The sequence below is a fragment of the Bufo gargarizans genome, chromosome 3 (assembly GCF_014858855.1).
Source record: "Bufo gargarizans isolate SCDJY-AF-19 chromosome 3, ASM1485885v1, whole genome shotgun sequence".
Lineage (NCBI taxonomy): Eukaryota > Metazoa > Chordata > Amphibia > Anura > Bufonidae > Bufo > Bufo gargarizans.
The window spans coordinates 163,605,065-163,628,494 of NC_058082.1; the positions used below are offsets into that span (position 1 = coordinate 163,605,065).

Below are 23,430 nucleotides of genomic sequence, written 5' to 3' on the forward strand. Positions count from 1 at the left end.
TGTATGTTCCCACATCTGGTAACGCTGGAAGGTGTAGCTGACTGGAAGAGGCATGGTATATTCACTCTGGGCGATCTATATGAGAGCGGGCAGCTTAGATCATTCTCCCAGATTCAGGATAATTTTCAGGTGTCCCGCACTCTATTCCTCAGGTACCTCCAATTGAGACATGCACTGCAGGCCCAATTCAGAGGTGACAACAGGAGTATTTCTAAATACCCTATTATAGGGGTTTTAAAATCGCAAGGCCCGAGAGGCATAGTCTCAGCGCTATATACACACTTGTTGGACTGCCGCTTGCTGGTGACCCTGTTGGCTGTTGATGACAAATGGAAGTTGCATATACCCTCTTTGTCTTCTGAGGATTGGGAGGAGGCATTAATGGCTCCGACTAAGGTATCACCCTCTATAAATAATAGAATGATCCAGCTTTTTATCCTTCATTGTAGTTACCTCACACCCACCAGACTTCAAAAGATGGGCAGGATCAGCCACTCCAGGTGCCATAGATGCGATGCCGTTGGAGCCAATTTTTGGCATATGATGTGGGATTGTGAGTTCATTCGTCAGTTCTGGATTTCAGTTCTGGAGGTCCTCGCAACTATGGTTCCTGTGATATTGCTGTTATGCCCCAAGATGTGCATTCTGGGAGTCATTGATGAAGAGTCGTGGTCACACTACCACAGGATCTTCTTAGCAGAAACACTATTTCTAGCTAAAAAAGGCAATTGCCATAAGATGGATGGGAGATTCCCCCCCCTCGAAGGGACAATGGCTCACTCTTGTGAATCACGCAGTCTCCATGGAGAACATCGTGTATAAGCATAGGGGCTGTCCACAAAAATTTGATAAAGTCTGGGGCGACTGGTGTGCCTCTCCTCTCACCTTGCACTCACCGCGTCTGCACTCGACAGCTGACGGGTCACATTGATCTTCGAACCAATATTTAGATACTTTACAGCACTGGTGTCACTGATGTTAATGTTGGAGCATCTATGTGTGTGATTTGTCTATTCTGTGAATAATGTAAGCCGTCGGGGTTAAGATCACGTCCCTTTGCATGCTGAAGTCCTGATAAGTGCCAATGTCTGTATGTATCACTGTTTTCTTGGTATTTCTGAGGCGCCCCTGCGTGGGCCATCACATTGTTACATGTATGCCATACTTGTGTCATTCTCTTTTAATAAAACGAGTTTAAAAGAAAAATGTTTCTTCTCCTTTAGGTTACAACTGATCTGTACCAGGTGTTGGCAGCCAAAGGCTATCAGTTGGAGTTCCGAGGGGTTGTTAAGGTTAAAGGTAAAGGAGAAATGACCACCTACTTCCTCAATGATGGTCCAGCCAGCAGTTAGCAGCAGTCTGCTTTAAGGGGAAGGAGGAATTGGAAACCTCATATTGACCCCACACAGAGTATCCAGAACAATAAGGAAGCTACCTACATCATCTGCAACCGTGCAGTTGCAAAGGGGCTCAGTGGTGCCAAAGCCTTGCACCTGAGATGGAGAGCTTGGCAGGGGAATATATGTGTGGTGCTGTACTCAGTGTCCGTGCTGCCCTGCCCAGGAGACTGTTTCACCTGTACAGTGAAAGCCCAGAGAAGCCGCTTTTCACCCTGGCACTTGAAAACAAACTACTCACAGGTGGTACTTACACATTATTTATTGTGAACGACGAGACATTATGCTATTTTCTTTTGTCTTTTTTTTATTTTATTATTTTATTGAGATTAACACAGCAACAAATCATTTTTCAATAGACTTAAAAGATGAAGCTTCTCTAAAAACTGACCAAAGAGCCAGAAGTACAGGCCACAGCAGGGAGCGAGGGCATTGCCTTGTACGTTATTATGCGCTGTATGTTTTCTCTTGTGAGCGAGTGACATGTCTCCAGCAGCAGGTGGGAATATGACAGTTCTCTATAGGATCCTCATTACCACACACAGGGACTTGAAAGGGCAACAAAAATCCTGCAGTTCAATTCTTTCCTTTCATTCCACATCCTGACTCTGATCTCTCATGTTCCACACTTCCTCACCTCCAGCTAATGGAGACTAAGAAACAGGAGCAGAAGATTGTCCTACATGGATCTATTGGAAGGTTCCACTTCAGTGCATTTTTCATTTATGTTCCAATTGGGAAGTGTTTTCGACAGACTCTCTGAGATTCCCCTAGCATCCAAGGAGAGTTGCATGGGGAACCACGTCCTGACAGCAGACATCACAGTCTTTGCCTTTTTGACCCATTCCCTCAACTGCCTTTTATTCTGTGGAATTACATGAGCAGAAGGGCGAGGAAAATGTGCTTGTGCATCTACATCTGACAAAGCACTTGTCTTTTTTCACTGTGAACCTATTGTAATCTGTGTCTCATTTGCCAAAATTCACTTCCAGCCTGCAGATTTATAGATTCTCGGGTTTGGAGACAAGGGATAAATGCCTCATCTATGTGGGGCAGCACAGACTGTATTAGGTACTAGCTGGCCTAAGAATTCCTCAGGCTGCAAGGATAGCCAGCGCCTTAATCCTTTTATTGTAGAACTGGTTCCTGTACGTGTTCTGTAACCATCAGATGGTCAATCATATGGTAGTACTTATAGAAAAGATATCTGCTTAAGGTAAGATTGCACATCAAGTGGGGGGTACCTGAACCTCTCCAATGACAGAATGGTCTGAAGAACATGGTTAACCAATAAGCTGCACAGATCTAAATGGTTACATTATAAAAGTGTCTCAACTAGTGATGATGACTGTGGAAAAATACAACTCAAGAAATATGGTTGAGCCTCAAATATATGTCGAGGTATTACCTACGTTTAGTCTTTTCTGCCTGTTTTACAACTTTTAATGCAGCAGTCAAGGGTTTTTGTGAAAATGTAGTCTCCGATGTAGACAAGTCTTGATCCCTAAATTAAGGGCCTGACCCAGACACCTTTTAGCAAATTATTAAAATGGAATATCACGGGGCAGTGCAATTCCATGTCTGGTGCCAAAGAAGGAAAAAAGTTACAAAAATACACTTGGGCTGCTTGTGTTGGCGCTATCATGTTTTGTTTTTTTGTTTTAGTTTCTTTTTACAATTTCTCCTCAGTACTATTCAACCAACACTAAATATTTTAAGGGAGATGTGGTAGTAAACTCTTTGTAGAGTTGTGTCTATTTGTCTTCAGTGAACAGTAACCTCTGGTTTCACCATAGCCACCATTCCAGCACACATCAGAGAGATGAAAAAAAAAAAAAAAAGTGGCTATTGCGGAAATACAAATCTCAGCATGCCAATGGACGAATAGTTGCTGATGCCTGTTGTAAAGTCATTATTGAACTTTTGTCAAACGTGACTAAGTGGTGAACTAATTATGTCGAGGTGCTCTGTTAGTTTGCTATTAGATCTGTTACATTAGGATTGGTTATAATGATCTGAAGGACTTTGCTACAGCCAGCATCTTTGTGGGAAACAGAATGATGTGCCTTGCTCATCTAGAGAACACAATATTAATATCAGACTCCCAACTCTCTACTACAAATTTATCGCCACATCCCATAATGTGTTTATATATTTTACCTTTTTGTTAAATTTCTATGAATGCATAAATCAATTGTTATATGCTGAATTGCTCAATTTAGCACCATTTTATGGCCACATAGTATAGCAGCTGCTCATTGTGCTTTGTTAGGGTTGCAAGGGCTGAGAATTAATTTTAGTGGGTCAATTACCTTGACGTTATGTTAATGCACTTGTTTAGCCTAAGAATATTAAACTCCTTTCATTTACTGAATTTCAGAGGAAGGGGAAGTGGCTCATATACAGGTTCTCTAGTCAATCAGAAATTATTTAGCAGAATTTTACTTATAGTTGTACTTGTTTATGTTGCAGCACATTGCTATGTATTTAAGTCCTTGAAACCTCAATAGATACTTCTAACCTGGATGTCCTCGCAGAATGTGGCGTCGCCATCTGGAAGTGTTCACCAGGGAAGAACCAGACCCCAAATGTCAGAATTGAATAAAGGCATCATTAGTATATTATCTTTTATAAAGGAATAGTTCCCCCATCAAGTTTTAGTGGACAAGTTGATTTTAAGGCCTGAGGCAACCTGTTTATTCTGTGTTGAGCAGTGCTTTATGTCCTAGTATAAAGAAAAGCTATTTTCGTACAATTTGATCTAATGTAAAGTTTTATGTGTTTCTATCCTTTAACATGCTGTTTACTTAAAAGTGTTCTCCACAAATGCAGCTTCAAGCCGTGTGCTTGCAAAAGCCAACAGCCCTCAGTGGGATACATCCTATGCATCCTATGGAGAACACAGTGCAACAGTCACATCACCTCTCAGGCTTGTGCAGATTTTCCAGCCAGGAACCGCATTAGTGAAGATTCCCTTTAATCATTCTTGTTTCATTGAAGATCCTTCCAGACCTGTATACTTATTTTTTTCTCCCCTAGGAATTTCATGATTTCATACCGTCCTTTAGATTTTATCTGTATCATGCAAGATATTACTGTATGTCACTTGTAATTTTTAGCTACAATAGGCTGAGATATACACAGGAGCAGATTTATCAGTACAGTTTTGGCTCTGTATAGAAGCTTGTTAATTTGCCGGCATCATATTTTTCTACATGACTTATGAGAAGTGTCTCTAACAATAAAGACTGTTCTAAGGCCCCCTCACATATGTCCGGTGATCCGTTTCAGTTCCCGCTCCAGCGTGAAGTAGAAAACGCTGGAGAGGAACTGAAGCCACAACTGGTCCCTTAGTTTCCTATGACAGAGTTCTCATACATCTGGCGTATCAGTTGTGATGCCTGATGCCAAGTAGCGCTGGATAGAAACACGCTGCACGCTTAGTTTTTCTGTCCGGCGCCATCAGTGGATAGATGCCGGATCTGTGCACTAAAGTGCTGTATACATATACTGTATCAGTTGTGCCACGGCCTACCAAACCAGTTACAAGATCTGCCCCTGGTGAGATCCATTGTACATGCACACACCTAAGACTAAATTCTGTTTTCAGATATTGATTAGTGTTGAGCGAACTTGTGTTATTAAGTTCGGTGTACAGGTTAGGGTTATCTAAGAATCCTGTTATGGATTCTGCTACCACGGACCATAACTGAATTCTATGACGGCATGCACCACAGAGGCTTTCCATATTGCATTCCGTCATAATAGAAGTCTTTGGCCAGCATAGACTTCTATTATGACGGAATACTTCTTATATAGGCTTCCGTGGTGAATTCCGTTATTATCCGTGGTAGCGGAATCCATAATGGAATTCTTAGATAACCCGAACCTGTTTGCCGAACTTGAAAACACATGTACACTCAACACTAATATTAAGGCTACTTTCACACTAGCGTTCGATTGGATCCGTTCTGAACAGATCCGATCATATTAATGCAGACGGAGGCTCCGTTCAGAACTGATCCGTCTGCATTAAATTGGCAAAAAAAAGCTAAGTGTGAAATTAGCCTGAGCGGATCCGTCCAGACTTTTACATTGAAAGTCAATGGGGGACGGATCCGCTTGAAGATTGAGCCATATTGTGGCATCTTCAAACGGATCCGTCCCCATTGACTTACATTGTAAGTCTGGACGGATCCGCACGGCCAGGCGGACACCCGAACGCTGCAAGCAGCGTTCAGGTGTCCGCCTGCTGAGCGGAGCGGAGGCTGAACGCCGCCAGACTGATGCAGTCTGAGCGGATCCGCATCCATTCAGACTGCATCAGGGCTGGACGGAAGCGTTCGGGTCCGCTCGTGAGCCCCTTCAAACGGAGCTCACGAGCGGACAGCCGAACGCTAGTGTGAAAGTAGCCTGATAAATATGTCACCAAGGGTGGGTTCACATCAGATTTTTCCCATCCATTTGATGTATATGTTGGAAAATATCCTGCAGAGTCTGGTAAAAAAAAAAAACCTATATGTTAACATATTCATTTATTTATTTTTTTGCTGTGGAACTCTATGGTGACAGATGGCACTGTATGGCATCTGTCTGAGGCATCCGTTAACGTATATGTTAAACAGATGAGAAAAAACGTGATATGAACCCACCCTAACAAGCCACGCCCTGTAAAGGGAACCAGTCACCATAAAAAGCTGTGCAATCTGCAGGCAACATGTTACAGAGCAGGAGGAGCCGACCAGATTGATAATTTTGTGGGAAAAGATTCAGTAAAACTTGTAATTTATTGAACTTCTGCTCAGCGATTGAAATTCTTCTTTGTATTCTTACAAGGGCAGAGATTTAAATGAATATATTATAAGTTTTACTAAATTTTCCATTGGATATATATCATCTGTGCAGCTCATCCTGCCCTATTATATGCTGCCTGCAGATTGCACTGAATTTAGATGGTTCCCTTTAAGAAGTGTCTTAGGCGTTATTGGGTACCGTAAGTATTAGAATAGTTTGATAAATATGAAGACAGTTTTTAGAATTCTGTTACTTCAGCTTTTTCTTAGATAACACGTAATAAATCTGCCCTGGATGTATTTGAGCTGAGCAAAAATTGCTATACACACTGTAGCTTCTTATTTGTAGTCAGCGACTAATATTCATTGGGTTCCATGTATGATAACTGTCTTGGAGAACCTTGTTGCCTAGTTCAGCCAATCATAGCCCATATTGTATTCTTCCAATGCAGTTTAGAAAATGAAAGCTGAACTATGGTTGTTTTCTATAAGCCACTTTCCCTCTGCAACAGTTTTGATACATAAGGCCCAACGTGCCTTAACCATTAGGCATCGAGAGTCTCCACACTATGTGCCATAATTTATAAAAAGGCGATATTCTGTAGAGGACTCTTCTCTAGATAGAGAGAGACGGGATTTTATAGAAAAAGTGAATATTCAGTTTATTAGTTTATTATTACTTTGTTAAATATTTTACTACTGTGCACATGAATGATATTAGGGTTTCAGAATGAATGATATGTTTTCTTGTCATCAGTGCATTTCTATCAAGATGTTGATGATGAAGATAACGCGCAGCTTTGCTAGTTCTAATTTAATTTCTTAGATCCGATGAAAGAGGATTCCAGTATGTTTTAAGGATAGCAGGTAGCAGGTGTGTAATACTTGTATGCCTGTGTGTTTGTGTTGTTTGCAATACTGATGTATGTGTGTTCCTAAAAGTAAAACAGGAAAATACATAGCAACAATTTTGGCCACCAATATGGTAGCTAGCAGTTCACTCAGTTACAAGTTTAAAGGAGTTGCGCGTCGTGTGCATGGGGTCTAAGGCACATGTATTTAGCTCAAATACATTTCTAAAACCATTGTTAATTGTGGTTTGTACAGTCTTTGATTTAGTCCATAGTATGTATGATGCTAATGGCATAGGGGTTAAATCTGCTTGTAGATTTTCACTTTAAAATAATTTTATCTTAAATGCTGTGTACACGTTCAGGGCAGTTTTTTTTATGACTTCGTTTTACTCATTTTGGGCTTAAAATCTGTTTACAATTGGTCTTTATTAAAAACGTTCAGCCGTTTCTGAGATACAAGGGTAAAAAATCAGTCTGTTTGCAAGCTGCCACAGGCTGTTTTCTTTGAATCCCGTCATATGATGGCTCATGTGTAGCTCTGACCTCATAAACACTCATTTTAACTCAACTCCTATCAAACATAAGAATATAGCTTAAATAAGTCAGAAGATGAGAGCTACAGAGACTGTGACAGCTTAATAACCCTTGTAACTCAGAAACAGCTGAACATTTTTAATAAAAACCAACTGACTAAATTATTTTTAGCCCAAAATGACTAAAATACAATAATAATAAGAGAAATGCCCTCAGACTTATGGAATTGAACTAATACGATTTCATTATTTCTGGTGTCAAAAGCATCAAATCCTGATTACTTTAAAACAGTACTTTGACATTAGTGTTAAGAAGTCAGGGGCACAGCAAAGTCATATGCACCGTGCATGTATGGCTGCAGATGGAGCCCCAGAGACATAGGCACCTTGGGTGTTGCTGTATGATGCGTCCCAGCAGCAATACATTTTCCCCATGAAGAATAATATCTCTGTAAACTGCATATGGGACATGCCACATCCTTTCATGGAAATCCATGGAGGAGAAAAAAAACATTATGATTATTTATAGAATCAATGGCGTTTGGGCCCATAGATATGTGTGCCATACTACAGAGATCTTTAATATGATTGTGTGTATGACGCCTTACAGAGTATTATGTGTTGCCTTTCGTCTTTTTTGTTTTAACTAGTCATATTAGACCTTTTTTTATTGTTGTATGCAGTATGTTAATGTTCATAACAGAAATTCATTTGTATACAAGACTATAACTATACATGGATCCAACTAATGCAGAACAGAAATAAAAAATTGGCATTTTAAAATATTAAACTATGTAACTGCATTATAAATAATTGCGTAGAGTTATTTGTTGTGCAAGTGAGATCAGTTTTAGCTTTAAGCTGTTTAGATTCTAAGCTGCTACCCTTAGACTATGTTCACACTGCCACCATGGCTTCTGTGTGTACACTGTGCCAAATCTGATATGAAGAATCCAAGCAGTAACTGACCAACCCAGTTGTCACTGGGGAATTAGCAAAATACAGGCACTGGGTACCAATAAGACCTAAGCACCCATTTAACTAAATTAGCTTTAATTCAGAAATTAGCCACAGCAAGAGGCAGTCACATTCAGGTCATTCTCAGCCGGTATTCTGCAAGTGGTGTGGCAAGTCGTCCATGGCAGCGGTTGGCACATCTTTGGGTGGGCAAGCCTTAGGACAAGTAAAATGCAGTTAAAATTATTTCATGATTTCAGACAGTTAATGAGGTTAAATGACACCTTACATACTTGAACACATTGCATTGAACATTCCTTTGAGAAAATTGAATTACAAGTCATGTAAGCAAATCCTTGTATGGACTTCTGTGGGATGGCCCTTCTCTGTTCCAAATCCCAGGTGTGCATGAGAATGTTCCCTACTCATTTCTATAGCCGCCCTGACTGCAGATATGTGCTGCTGCACATAAAGCCAATGTCACTGAGAGTTTATATTTATTTAAAGTTCCAGAAGAATATTTTTATAAAAATGAAATGTATTTTAAATTATTTTAGAACGGTTGTGCATTATGTATAGAGATTGATAAGACCTAGCTCTGTCTTGTTTGTGTATGAGGCACAGGCTGTAGTTGGATATGGACCGTTTTTGATATGGGTTTAAAGTCCAGTTAGGTAACATATAGTTCATTCAACACAATCAATTGAATAATTCCCAGCTCTGTTGTATTTGACCATAGACAGGATAATTTAAACAACCATTTAGGGCCAACCACCAAAATCTGGTCACTTCCACAAAAAAATGTTTGTAAGAATTTGAGTCCGATTGGCCATTTTAGCTTAAGGGGTTCACGTGTGATTTTGCCCCTGGAGTTTTAGCACGGACATCATGTCAAAATTCTGGTGGTGACCACGTGGTGTTTGCCTCTCATTGTTTTCAGTGGTAAGCAGCGCTGCAGTTCACATCCTGGTTGCTAACAGCCAGTACCACTCCAAGAAGAGGCAAGTCCATTTGTGGCGCAGCGTGTGGACAGCCTTCGCTTAAAGCCGCAGCGGCTGTCAACAGGTCTGTGAAATCTGAAGTGAGCAACTGCTGCAGAAACCACTGCGGTTTGACAGCTTCAAAATCTGCCACGTGAACAGCACCTAACTAATCTTTAGACCTTTGTGTTTAGAAAGCAGAAAAGAGTATCAGTTTGAGCTTAGGGAGTTTTGGGACCACGAAACGATACTTAGTCCAGCTCCAGTGTGCGCCTAGCATAAGCCATTTGTTACACTTATAGTTCTATCAAAAAATAATCTAAATCCCAAAATAAAAAAAACAAGACCTTACGTAAATGACTGCATAAGAGGCATTCTTTAGAGTATGGCTTACTTTAGAATACAACAGTCAATTGTGTGAGCCTTTTTCATTCCCTCTTCTTTTATCTAGAATGTCTGCCTTGTGATGGTCAAGTTTTTAAATTTCTTTCCTTCAGTATTTGTTCTTTATTGCAGTTTTTAGTCCGTCATCCTCTAACTACATTTTATACCCTGCCATAGAGACACTACACATGTAGGTCTCCAGTATGCTGCATCATTTTCTTCTCAAAAAGAAGCTGAAGGAACAGATCTGTCAATATATTCTTTGTATTTATATGTAAGGAAAGCATGGAGAATGCGTTCTTCCAGAAACAGCGCCACACCTGTCCATGGGTTGTGTCTGATAGTCCATTGAAATGGATGGAGCTGAGCTTCAGTACCTGACACAACCGATAGATGTGTGCAGTACTGTTTCTAGAAGAAAGCAACCATGTTTCTCAAATCCCGGACAACTAATAATTAATTTTTACATTACTTTGCGTCTATTCTTGTTTAATCTGTTTTCCCTTTATTTTTTTTATTTTTTTTATACTAAATGTAAAACCAGGCTTGTCAGTTTTCTTATCAATTTTCCTTAGACCTGAAAGAGAGAGAGAAATATATTTTGCACAAGACTTTCTTTATCTTTTGATTACCGTAATTCTAAGAATAAAAGTTCAGTGTGAACCTGTCACATTAACTCTAATAATGCTGAATAACTATTGCTCTCAGGCTTTAATCTGACTCTTATGTCTTCTGTTCTATGATTCTTCAGAAATTTGTATCATTTTGTTATGAACACTATTTTAGCTACTAAAACTGTTAACAAAATGTGTACTTTGAAAAACAATTGTTAAAATAAACTGGTGAGGACCTACAGACGTGGACAAAATTGTTGGTACCCTTTGGTCAATGAAAGAAAAAGTCACAATGGTCACAGAAATAACTTTAATCTGACAAAAGTAATAATAAATTAAAATTCTATAAATGTTAACCAATGAAAGTCAGACATTGTTTTTCAACCATGCTTCAACAGAATTATGTAAAAAAATAAACTCATGAAACAGGCATGGACAAAAATGATGGTACCCCTAGAAAACACAGAACATAATGTGACCAAAGGGACATGTTAATTCAAGGTGTGTCCACTAATTAGCATCACAGGTGTCTACAACCTTGTAATCAGCCATTGGGCCTATATATATGGCTCCAGGTAATCACTGTGTTGTTTGGTGATATGGTGTGTACCACACTCGACATGGACCAGAGGAAGCAAAGGAAAGAGCTGTCTCAAGAGATCAGAAAGAAAATTATAGACAAGCATGTTAAAGGTAAAGGCTATAAGACCATCTCCAAGCAACTAGATGTTCCTGTGAGTACAGTTGCACATATTATTCATAAGTTTAAGATCCATGGGACTGTAGCCAACCTCCCTGGACGTGGCCGCAGGAGGAAAATTGATGACAAATCTAAGAGACGGATAATCCGAATGGTAACAAAAGAGCCTAGAAAGACTTCTAAAGAGATTCAAGGTGAACTTCATGCTCAAGGAACATCAGTGTCAGATCGCACCATCCGTCGTTGTTTGAGCCAAAGTGGACTACATGGGAGACGACCAAGGAGGACACCATTGTTGAAAACGAATCATAAAAAAGCAAGACTGGAATATGCCAAACTACATGTTGACAAGCCACAAAGCTTCTGGGAGAATGTCCTGTGGACAGATGAGACAAAAATCAAAGTTTTTGCCAAGGCACATCAGCTGTATGTTCACAGACGAAAAAATGAAGCATATCAAGAAAAGAACACTGTCCCTACTGTGAAACATGGAGGAGGCTCTGTTATGTTCTGGGGCTGCTTTGCTGCGTCTGGCACAGGGTGTCTTGAATCTGTGCAGGGTACAATGAAATCTCAAGACTATCAAGGAATTCTAGAGAGAAATGTACTAGCCAGTGTCAGAAAGCTTGGTCTCAGTCGCAGGTCATGGGTCTTGCAACAGGACAATGACCCAAAACACACCGCTAAAAACACCCAAGAATGGCTAAGAGGAAAAAATTGGACTATTCTAAAGTGGCCTTCTATGAGCCCTGACCTCAATCCTATTGAGCATCTTTGGAAGGAGCTGAAACATGCAGTCTGGAAAAGGCACCCTTCAAACCGGACACAACTGGAGCAGTTTGCTCATGAGGAGTGGGCCAAAATACCTGCTGAGAGGTGCAGATGTCTCATTGACAGTTACAGGAAGCGTTTGATTGCAGTGATTGCCTCAAAAGGTTGCGCAACAAAATATTAAGTTAGGGGTACCATCATTTTTGTCCATGCCTGTTTCATGAGTTTATTTTTTTACATAATTCTGTTGAAGCATGGTTGAAAAACAATGTCTGACTTTCATTGGTTAACATTTATAGAATTTTAATTTATTATTACTTTTGTCAGATTAAAGTTATTTCTGTGACCATTGTGACTTTTTCTTTCATTGACCAAAGGGTACCAACAATTTTGTCCACGTCTGTATGTATATTAAATGCTGGTCAGAAGTATGTTGTCAGTGCAAAAAAAAGACTACCTCCCCTCTGGTTTATTCAGAAGACCGTAAATGTGTGTCATTAGATAGATTACACTGGCTTTTTCACTTGCTAGTTGTATGGTATATGTACCATCTGTCTGCTCAGAGGGTGGCACACATTAAAGTATTCTCACAGTGGAGAACATGCCAAGCCGCAGCATCTCATTAGCTGTGGTGAAAACTGATATCTCTGGTAATATGCCCACCTCCTACAGCACTTAAAGTGGCTGCTATTTTCCTTTGTGAACATTTCTGATGTTGTAAATAATTTAAATTTTTCTGGCATAGTAAGTGAAATTCTATTCAGTATAGAAGTGAAAAGCGAGTGTGTGCAATGGTAACGAGACCCAATCCCTTATACTGTAATCCTAGCAGTAAGAGGGTCCAGGGACAGTCATGGCAAACTACAGTGAAACACCGTAACCAGTAATCAACCAATAGCTAATTTGGGATATGGTTGCTATAATGTGCTAGTTCTAGATACTAGCTGATGTAATAACCACTCTTTCTATATTCCAAAATCTTTGAGGGAACATCTACTAATCAAAATCCTGGACATCCCCTTTAAAGGCCTTGGGGGGGGGGGGCATCTATTATGGTATTTACCCCACTAAAAAGAAGTTTTGGAGCATGCCGTATTTGCTGCAAAATTTATGATCTTTTTCCCCCCTGGCAAATGTGGGAGGAGGTGGGCCCAGCACGCCAGTTTTCTAGTGTAAATTAAGACCGAAATCTATAGCAGCTAGGAGGCTGCCGTAGATTTTAGTCTGTCGCACGGCCAGCGGGAGGATGTGCCAAATCTGAGAGGCCTGCGCCCTGCTTTAATTTGGGGCAATCAATGTCGGTCTTGGTGAATGTCCCCCTTAGTTTGAGTACATGCAGAGGACTGTAGAAATCACAATTACTGAAATAACAGGCATATTACAGATGTAGTAGAGTTAACACACATGCTTTCTGAGACATGTTATCTAAACTAAATGCGTTAAGCATTTATGTGGAATGAATCAAGTGCAATGTATTGTGTGACAAAAGTCGCCATGTAAAACTATTCTAAAACCATAAACCTGTAATAACATGAATAGCATAAGATATTCAGCACAGTGGCCCTCAGCGTAAAAATACTGTCTTCGGAGAAAAGCGTCCATTTTGTCCATAGCAACCAATCACAGTTCAGGTTTGGTTTTTAATTTTTTTTATTCTTATTTTCTTGTTTTAATTCTTTTTTATATGACCGAAAACTAAACAGAATGCTTCTAGATTTTTATTTGTAAAACAGTTGTAATACACGAGGCCCCGTATGTTTCAACTTTGAAGACAGGTCTTTGCTTACATCCTGCCGTAAAAAAATAAGACATTTGTATGTCAAGCCACAGGAATGCACAAGCCATAGGGTAATTGTTATTTATACCATTGCTCAGTCAATAACGACTATAAATGAAATGTCGTAGATTATCTGTTGCTGGAGTGAAGTGGTTTTAGGTAATCTCTGTCTCTTACCCCATAGGATTTAGAACAAAGATCTTTCTAATGTGTCCCATAATGACATAATGCTTTTACATAGTCGTGTTAACAGTACTATTATTGATTTGTTAAAAATGCATTTAAGCATTCTCAATTAGATCTTGAGTTCTCTGCCTAAAGGCTACGGGCACTTTCAGAGCAATTTTTTAATGATTGCATTTTACTGATTTTGGACTAAAAATCTTTTTTCTTAATTGGTCTTTAGTAAAAATAATAATAATAATAATCTGCAGTTTTTGTGATAGACTGCATGTATTTGCACACTATTTCCTCCTGAGCTCCATCAGCTGATGGCTCAAGTGAAGCCTTATCTCTGATCTCCTGGCCAGCCTTATCTCTGATCTCCTGACCTAATAACACTTATGTAAGCTCGAGAGTGTAGTGCTGAACGTTTATGGGGTCAGGAGATCACAGATAAGGCTTCACATGAGCTGTTAGCTGACGGAACTCAGGAGGAACAGTCTGCATATAGATTTTTAACCGCATGTATCACAAAAACTGCTGAAAAGACCAATTGAAAAAAAAAACTTTTAGCCACAAATTAGTAAAAATGCAATCAGAAATAAAAGCGAAGGTATTCATATCCTTTAAATATAGGTTTGAGGTTTTTTTTTGCCAAATAATTGGTACCATAATGTACGTATGGTACCTTGCATGCCATTCCTTTATTAGTTTCATTCCATAGACTGTCTTTCTAGCAGTCAGGCCAGGCCATGCCAGTCTTTCTCGTTTCTGCTGGCAGCATTGTGCCAATCCAGTTTGTCATAGCTGCAAGCATAGCCCTAATAGAAACCTGTCATAGATTACTAAGCTCTAGGTTTAGCGTAGAAATGACAGCATCTGAGAAGGAACAAAGAATGTCAGTGCATATATATTTTTTTTACATTAACAACATTTTTATAAGGACTCGTGGACATGCCCATTGCCGTTTTGCAGTCCGCAAACTATGGATCGGCAAAATGCAGATACCGGCTGTGTGCATTCTGCACTTTCCTTGGTCCCTATTATAGAAATGCCTATTATTGTCAACAAAATGAACTAGAATAGGACATGTACTATAGATTGCAGACCAGATGGAGATCCTTGTGCTGTTTGCATTTTTTTGTGGCCCCATAGAAATGAATGGAACCGCACAAAATTCAAATTGGACCAGGACCAAAGATACAATCATGTGCATGAGGCCTAAGTGAATTACAGTAAGTACATTATTGTAATAACCATTATAGTCAACTACAGTCTAGCATTATTCACATGGTGAGGAAGTGGTGAGTACAAGCTACTTTTTATCCAGAAAGTTTGATTTAGAGTTGTCCATACATAACTACAGTAGATCCCACCACTAAATATTAAAGCAAGGTGAAAATAACTGCATCGACCCATAAATGACTTGTACTGTGGTTGATCTGTTACCCGTATTCTTCTAAAGAGATTTTCTGGTTTTAGCAAATAATGAGTTTACTAAGAAATCTATGTTTTTACTAATCTACTTTCTATATCCGTACCTGAATGTTTTCAGTGTCCCCACTTGTAGTCATTGAATGGAAGTCTGATATTTACATCCAGAGGTCTAAGATCTACCCCGTTTATATGATAATCAAGCAGGTGCACAGCTTGTTGCAGAATAGCTATACGAGCCTCTCCTGTGGGATCATCACATGGCCACCACAGATTTAATCCGGTAGAAGGAAAATAATGAGGATTACCATTAAAGGGGTTGTCCTAGAGGAATAATTTGTTTTTTTAGGGCTAGAATGGGGTAAAAAATTCTGGTGTATTTTAAGGAAATTTAATCCCCGTGGAGAAACCTTTTAAATGCCTATAAGTAGAGATCTGTTATGATTTGATACACAGGTTATAAGAGAATTGCATACATTTTATCATATTATCTCATCAGATTTAAAGATTTGAGTTGGTGGGAGACGGTTAACTAATGTCTACATTTTATCAGCTCCTTCCTGCCCCCAACAACTAAGATCCAGGTTCTGTGATGTAAAAGTATTAATAGGTCATACATAATAAGATACAGAACTTTCTGGATCTTTGTTTTCTAGTGGATTCTTAAATTGTACTGTGCATTACTTTTACTTCTGCATCCATTGAGGTTTACTTTTCACCTTTGGTCATTTTCAGTAATTTCCAGAGATCATGCATCAGGCGGGGGTTGGAATCTCATAAATATCTAACTCAGAGTGAATCTGATGTTAAGAATCCAATGAACTTTACCTAAAGATCAAAGACCCCTTATTTTAATTGTCTCTATTATTTGTTTTGTTTTTTTCATAATATAGTTGCTATATGTATATTATTACATCTTTAAACCTAACTCTTTTGTCTAGAAATGTTACTCCAGTTTTCCTATGCCACCCATGTACTGGAGTGAATTTAAGACTTTTTTGCAACTTTAAAAAAGAAAAAAAAAAAAGTCTCATGACATATATGGAGTGAAACCATGCCCACTTTTCCACCTACTTTGGAATGGTGTAAAATGGGAAAAATCACAACAAAAGTTGCAAAGCGACTATTATGCGACTTCTTGAAGCCTGAATTCTGTAGTGCACGGCGTGATAAATTCCCCTCTATTACTACTGGTGTGATAAATACTGTACATGAGGTACCAATAGCCAGAACTCAGAGCTGTGGAAAGTATTATCAGGTTTGATATTCCTTTTATTACACTGACTTGGAATGGATGAAACCAAGATTATTTTTTTGAACAATCCTTCTACAATAAGCACTTGTTTCCATTTCTTAATATTTTTGTTTTGTTTTGTTAGTACTGTATGATCCGTTTTATGTTACCTACGAACTCTTCCTGCACCTCAGACACTACTATATACTCGCAGCCCATAAATAGCACAATCATTCTTAGGTCTTCTCATTAATAATAGTGCCACATCGGGACTAGATTTTTGAATTTGCCTTAGTAAATATTATAACTAGTGAAACTTGTAAGTAACTATGTGCAAATCAAATGAAACAGGGACATAACATGCCTATTTTTTTTGTCCAAATAGCCTTTGTGTTTTTGCTAATGATTCTTCTTGAAGTATAACATTTATGGCCAAAGCCACCGTGTCCCAATATGACTTTAAGGTACTTTAGTCCTGGTCTGCTGCTGAAAAGTTTACAACCTGAAAAAATGTTATCTGTCTTATGTAACAATAGCGGGTTAGTAAATATCCAACCCCTTGTTTGCCAAATGTTATAATGTATGTACTTGGAGACTACTCACTATCTTTCTTATAGGGACAAACAGAAATTATTTTTAATACAAGAATGACATCTTCTTTGTCTACTTATGTTTGTGAAGCCCCTACGTAGTATTTTTGAACAAATGGCCTATATTTTGAAGACAAGGTGTCTGTAATATTGTACAGAAAACACTATAGATGACAATGGTGTTTGAAAAATTAAAGTCCCATGGCCTCAGGATGTTGATATGGAGATTTTATGTTCCTCTGTATCTGTACCTAAAACTTGCTACAGATAATTAACATGTATATTTGTATCTTAACGGAGGGGGGGAACAACCTGCAAAAAATAACTCATTCTGCGCCTGTGATGTCAGAGTGTATTGTAAACACCAGCCCTGTGTATATGTTTTATTTCACAAGAATTAAAGTGTTAATTCTGGGTTTGGCTTTTAGGTCTTCTCAGAAATTTCTGGCCTCACTTTTTTTTTTTACCTGTCAACCAAACATGGTAAAAACAAAAACAATATATATCTCTATATATACCATCTATAAAAAAAAAAAATATCTGCTCTTGTGTTTTTTTTTCGATAACAAAGCTTTCTATGAAATCTGAGCATTTTTGTAATATAATTGCTAAAACAAAAAAAAAGCAAATCACCATGTATTTCCTTGAAATATTTAATATATTTAAGTATGAATAAAGATTTAAATATTTGTAACAATGATAGCTTGTTGTTTATTTTTAAATTGTGCAGTATTTATTCATTTATCTGTTGAAGTAGAGTATGCTCCGAAATAAACTGTAACCAAGATCACAAGCAAAATTCTAAGACAAAAGTTACATCCTGAAGAAGATTCCGTGATCATGGACACTGTCAGCAGATATATCCTTTGTGAAACAGTGTAATGTATGTAATACACTGACCTATAGGTCTGCCAGCTACTGAAGCCGATTAGACCCTGCCATAGACTAACCATCAGCGTAGAACAGTGTCATGTATTTAATACACTCTCATGCACATGGGTGGACTGGGAACTTAAGGCGGCCCTGGAAAAAAACTTAAAATGGCCCCCATGTAGGCTGTTCCAAATTGACAGAAGACGGAGCAACAGAAGTAGGCAGAGACAACAGAAGTAGGCAGGGACAATAGAAGTTGGCATGTCCTGCAATACTGTAGTGCAGCACAGAATACCACCCCAGCAGAACCAAATAGCACAGTGCAGCACAAAATACTGCCTCAGCAAAAGCAAATACCACTGTGCAGCACAAAATAATCCCTCCTTTATCACAGTATTCAACTGTATCACCGTCCTGAGGACGGTGATGCACAAGTTCAGGAGGGCAGCTATGCCTATTGGCCAGGTGTATAAGTACCTGATGCTCCTAGCATTAATTAATGCTTAGAAATCAGATCATTATGTAGCCAACCGGTGATATCACTATAAGGTCTATGGCCAGTCTGCCCCTGGTCATGCATAAGTATTGCAGGGTATTTTATTTTAAATCAGGACACTGAAAGTTCAAGTCCACTAGAGAGACAAAAAAAAGTGAAAAACTAAAAAAGATTTAAAAAAATACCCTTTTTTTTATATAATGTATTCTTGAAAAGAAAAGAAAAATACTATACATAATTGGCATCACCATGTCCATAATGACCTGATCTATAAAGTGATCTCGTTACTTATCCCACTTTGTGAACACTGTACAAAATAATGTGGTAATAACTTTAGATCGCTTTTAATTATCCAGTTATTTCCATGGCAGTTTTTCATGACACATTGTACTTTGTTACTGGTAAAATTTGGTCAGTATATTTAGTGTTCATCTATATATTTCAAACTCCAAAATTTACAGAAAATTAGAAAGATTAGCAATTTCAAAATTAATAATTTACATTTACCACATATTTAGTTTATCTTACCAGGATTTTATAACTGCCCTTTTAATTTTTTTAGGATATTGTAAGTCAAATAAATTTAGCAATTTCTCTCATGTTCAAGAAAATTTGAAAAATAACATTTTTTAGGGACCAGTTCAGTTCTGAAGTGGCTTTGAGGTGCCTATATATTAAAACCCAACCCCCATAAATTGCCCCATTTGAAAAACTACGCCCTTCAAAGTTTTTAAAACAGCAGAATTTCAGAATTTTTATCCATTTTTTTTTGTCTATAACACAGCAGGCGTTAACAGAGAATGAAAACTCAATGGGGGTCATTTATTATATGACTCCCTAGACCAGAAACTGGTGTAAAAAAATCGCTAACTCACAGCCACTTTTAAAATGCCATTACAACTAATTTTAGGTCCAAGTGGCGTTTCTATGCTGTCCTCGTCAGTGGTGTGGGTGGGGCCATCACCCCTGGCACACTTACTATCATTTACGCCAGTTTCCTGGCATAAATGCCAGTTGAAACCTACTCCTGCTACAAGCTGGAGTAGATTTCAATCTAGACGTACAGACACAATCTAGACACACCGACTGCTGGAGGATGCTTTTAATTTATGACGAGACCAGATAAATAACCTTGAATATCTTTTACCCTGATTCTGCAGTTTTATGTCATCCTAGTTGGCTCAAACACAAAACTCAAAAATAAGGCAGCACCTTGTAAATTTTGGGGCATTTTTTAATTGTATATATTTCAGGCATCATTTTAGGTTTGTGGGGGCTTTGAGGTGCTCGGAAAACATAAGAAACACACCCCTGAAGACCCATTTTGGAAAGTGCACCCATCCTGGAATTAATCTAGGGGTGTTGTGAAGATTTTAGCAACGCAGTAATTCCATAGAATTTATTAAAATTGGGCCATGAAAATTAAAAATTTAATTTTTCCAACAATATGTAGTTTTAGCTCAAACTTTGGTCAATACATAATAGGAGAAAAAGCTCCCCACAAATTTACACAATTTCTCCCTACTATGGCAACATCCCATATGTGGTCATAAACAGCATATATGTTAAATGCAGGAGGAAATCATGATGTGAACGCAGGCTTACTTTTATTTTTTTATTTTTTTATGAGGTTCACCATGTGGTGTAAATGAAGTGTACATTTTTTCAGTGATTTTACTGTGTGAAAATGATTGCTCTTTGTTTCCTTTTATCAGAGGCCCAAAACAATAATTCCATACATATATATTTTGTGAGGTTCTGGATGTGTGGTTTTCAGCCGGGGTTGGCTGAGAAACCATGAGGCTGGGAAATAGCCTGGACTGACCGTGTTACAGCCTGGGGCCTGGTATACGCTTGGCTTAGGGCTCTTTCACACTTGCGTTGTCCGGATCCGGCGTGTACTCCACTTGCCGGAATTACACGCCGGATCCGGAAAAACGCAAGTGTACTGAAAGCATTTGAAAGCGTCTTCAAAATGCTTTCAGTGTTACTATGGCAGCCAGGACGCTATTAAAGTCCTGGTTGCCATAGTAGGAGCTGGGGAGCGGTATACTTACAGTCCGCGCAGCTCCCGGGGCGCTCCAGAATGACGTCAGGGCGCCCCATGCGCATGGATGACGTGCCATGCGATCACGTGATCCATGCGCTTGGGGCGCCCTGACGTCACTCTGGAGCGCCCCAGGAGCCGCACGGATGGTAAGTATACTGCTCCCCGCTACACTTTACCATGGCTGCCAGGACTTTAGCGTCCCGGCAGCCATGGTAACCATTGAGAAAAAGCTAAACGTCGCATCCGGCAATGCGCCGAAACGACGTTTAGCTTAAGGCCGGATCCGGATCAATGCCTTTCAATGGGCATTCATTCCGGATCAGGCCTTGCGGCAAGTCTTCAGGATTTTTGGCCGGAGCAAAAAGCGCAGCATGCTGCAGTATTTTCTTTGGCCAAAAAACGTTTCCGTTCCGGAACTGAAGACATCCTGATGCATCCTGAACGGATTTCTCTCCATTCAGAATGCATGGGGATAAAACTGATCAGGATTCTTCCGGCATAGAGCCCCGACGACGGAACTCTATGCCGGAAGACAATAACGCAGGTGTGAAAGAGCCCTAAGGAAGCCGGATCTGACACGTATATGAACAGCACTGTGTAGGAGAGTCAGGGATTGTATTGTATGTTTAGTTAGAGCCCAGCTGGGCAGGTGTTTATTTACTGTTTCGTTGTTCTGATATTGCTGGTGCGCCAAAATAAATGCACTGTTTGGACTGCAACACTATTTTCAGCTAGATATCTGTGACCGAAACCCCCAGAGATAGAGCTAATCTCTCACAATATATATTGTGACACAGTGAGAGGTTTTGTCTGGGCAAACAGGTATTTTCCTCCCAGCATGTGCTGCTGGGTTGATTTACAGCCAGGTGAGGTCAAATACCGGACCAGATTTTAAATGCCGGTCTGGGTTTTGGCAGCACCTGGCTGTCCTTAAATAGGCAGCTTGCCTCAGAAGCCAGGTCTCTGTGTTGGGATCTGAGAGCCTTATGCCTGGATGAAGGCTTGCTACCTGTTTGGTGTGAAAACAGGTTGATGCTGCTATGGTCAAGGACTCTGAGGCAGAATTGCTGTATGGTGTGAATTACCACCAACACCACAAGGTGACTTTTTGTTTGAATATGACTGCTTGTTTTGTCACTTGCCTAAAGTGTGAATAAAACACTGAACTGTTTGATCCAAAGAACTTGTTGTCTCTATACTGCGTCCGCTAATCCTGTCTACCAGAGCAAAGCCCCACAATACATATGTGTGTGTGTGTGTGTGTGTGTGTGTATATATATATATATATATATATATATCACAAGTAAGTGACAAGGTAGCACTCCGGACTTTAAAGAAAACAGTGGATCCTTTTATTACACCAAATGCAACGTTTTAGCTCATCTCAATGGAGCCTTTGTCAAGCAGTGATAACAGTGTTCAATGTGAGTTTAAATAGGTGAACAACAATGTGTACATGATTATGATTTCAAACAATAGACATGATTAAATTAAAAGTACATTGTGAATTCCATATAAACATTCCATATATATATTTCAAAGTTCAATAGTTCATCAATATTTAGTGGTAGATGATAAAGTGATAAAAGTGTAAAAAAAAAATCATGTGAATGTCCCTAACAAATATTTTAAGTGCACATGTGGGAATATAATTGATCAAAGAAATGTAAAATAAGGTAATAATATCCGTGGGGCAAGTTTGCCACATCCAAAGTATCCACTGCGCATGTCAGGGCTGAACTCAATCCGCTACACTAGTAGTCATTGTAATGAGGTAAACAAACATGCTAGTAGTGTGTACTAGCGCAAATTATGCACAATACGATCTGCGTATAGTGCTAGGATGTGCAAAAGAACACTAGCAAATAGCTCAACTTGTCTACATCTGAGGGAGACCAGGGCATTCCAGGGGGCCCCATATCCCCGGTATGAGCCAGGGGCAGTTCCCACTCCACTGTAGGAATGAAGACAAGGGCACGTTTTGTGTCACAGTCTCCAATCCAAAACATCCTTAAGTCTCGTCAGAGAAGATCAAAAGGTTATTGCCCAAAACATTAGCCCAGGGGGGGAAATAACCCTCGCTGGTGGCGGGGGACCTTTCCCCGAAATACCAGAGTGGGAGGTCAGCGGCCCAATTACCGTAAGTGTCGCCCCCCTCCCTCCCCGTTTGGTTAAATGTTTGGACCTAAGATGGAGAGCAATGATTCACAATTATTCGCAAAGTGTTAAAGGGGATAGGCAAACCACTATTATTAATCCAACATTTTCTTAATAATTCTTCAGAATTTTCTGGAATTAAAAAAAGACTGCAGTACTTGAAAAAGGATGGTTATTTTGCCCCTTTAAAAACCCTGATTGGTTTCAATTAGAACTTGACCTACATAGGCTATTAAGATCTATAAAACTGAAGATAATGTTTGATAAGCTACAATCAACCCCTGCTATATTAAGTGACACTGAGCTTAAATTGGAAAATGTACAACTGTTTGTTAAAGGGGTTGTCCGGGATTGAGAACTTTGTTACATTAGTACAAGACAGAAACATACAACATACATCCATGTCCTACCTTTTCCAAATGTTTCTCAAGCCCCGTTTTCTTATAGGAAATTCTTCGCCGGAAGTAAACTTTTTTTAGATTCTGTGACTTACCGGGTCCCTTACAGGAGCGCTGAAGCCTCTTCTTCCGGCTGCTCAGTGACGTCACCGGCACTGATGGGCGGGCTTTAGCGCTGCTCTAGCCAGTAAAACGGGCAGTGTGTTATTGTAAACAAAAGAGCCTTTGCCCTGCGAGATTTAGGGCAGCGCAAAGGAGAGCATCGGAGCATGAACC

At 39.4% G+C, this 23,430-nt stretch overlaps 1 protein-coding gene across 1 annotated transcript in view; it reads left to right on the plus strand.

The window, feature by feature from the left end:
• The window catches only part of ADCY6 (adenylate cyclase 6), a 244,465-nt gene extending 239,166 nt beyond the window's left edge, over positions 1 to 5,299 (plus strand). Inside the window, 1 exon segment of the mRNA XM_044285080.1 lies at positions 1,224 to 5,299. Coding sequence (XP_044141015.1) covers positions 1,224 to 1,352 — 129 coding nt within the window. The 3' untranslated portion in view covers positions 1,353 to 5,299.
• Positions 5,300 to 23,430: the final 18,131 nt, after the last annotated feature.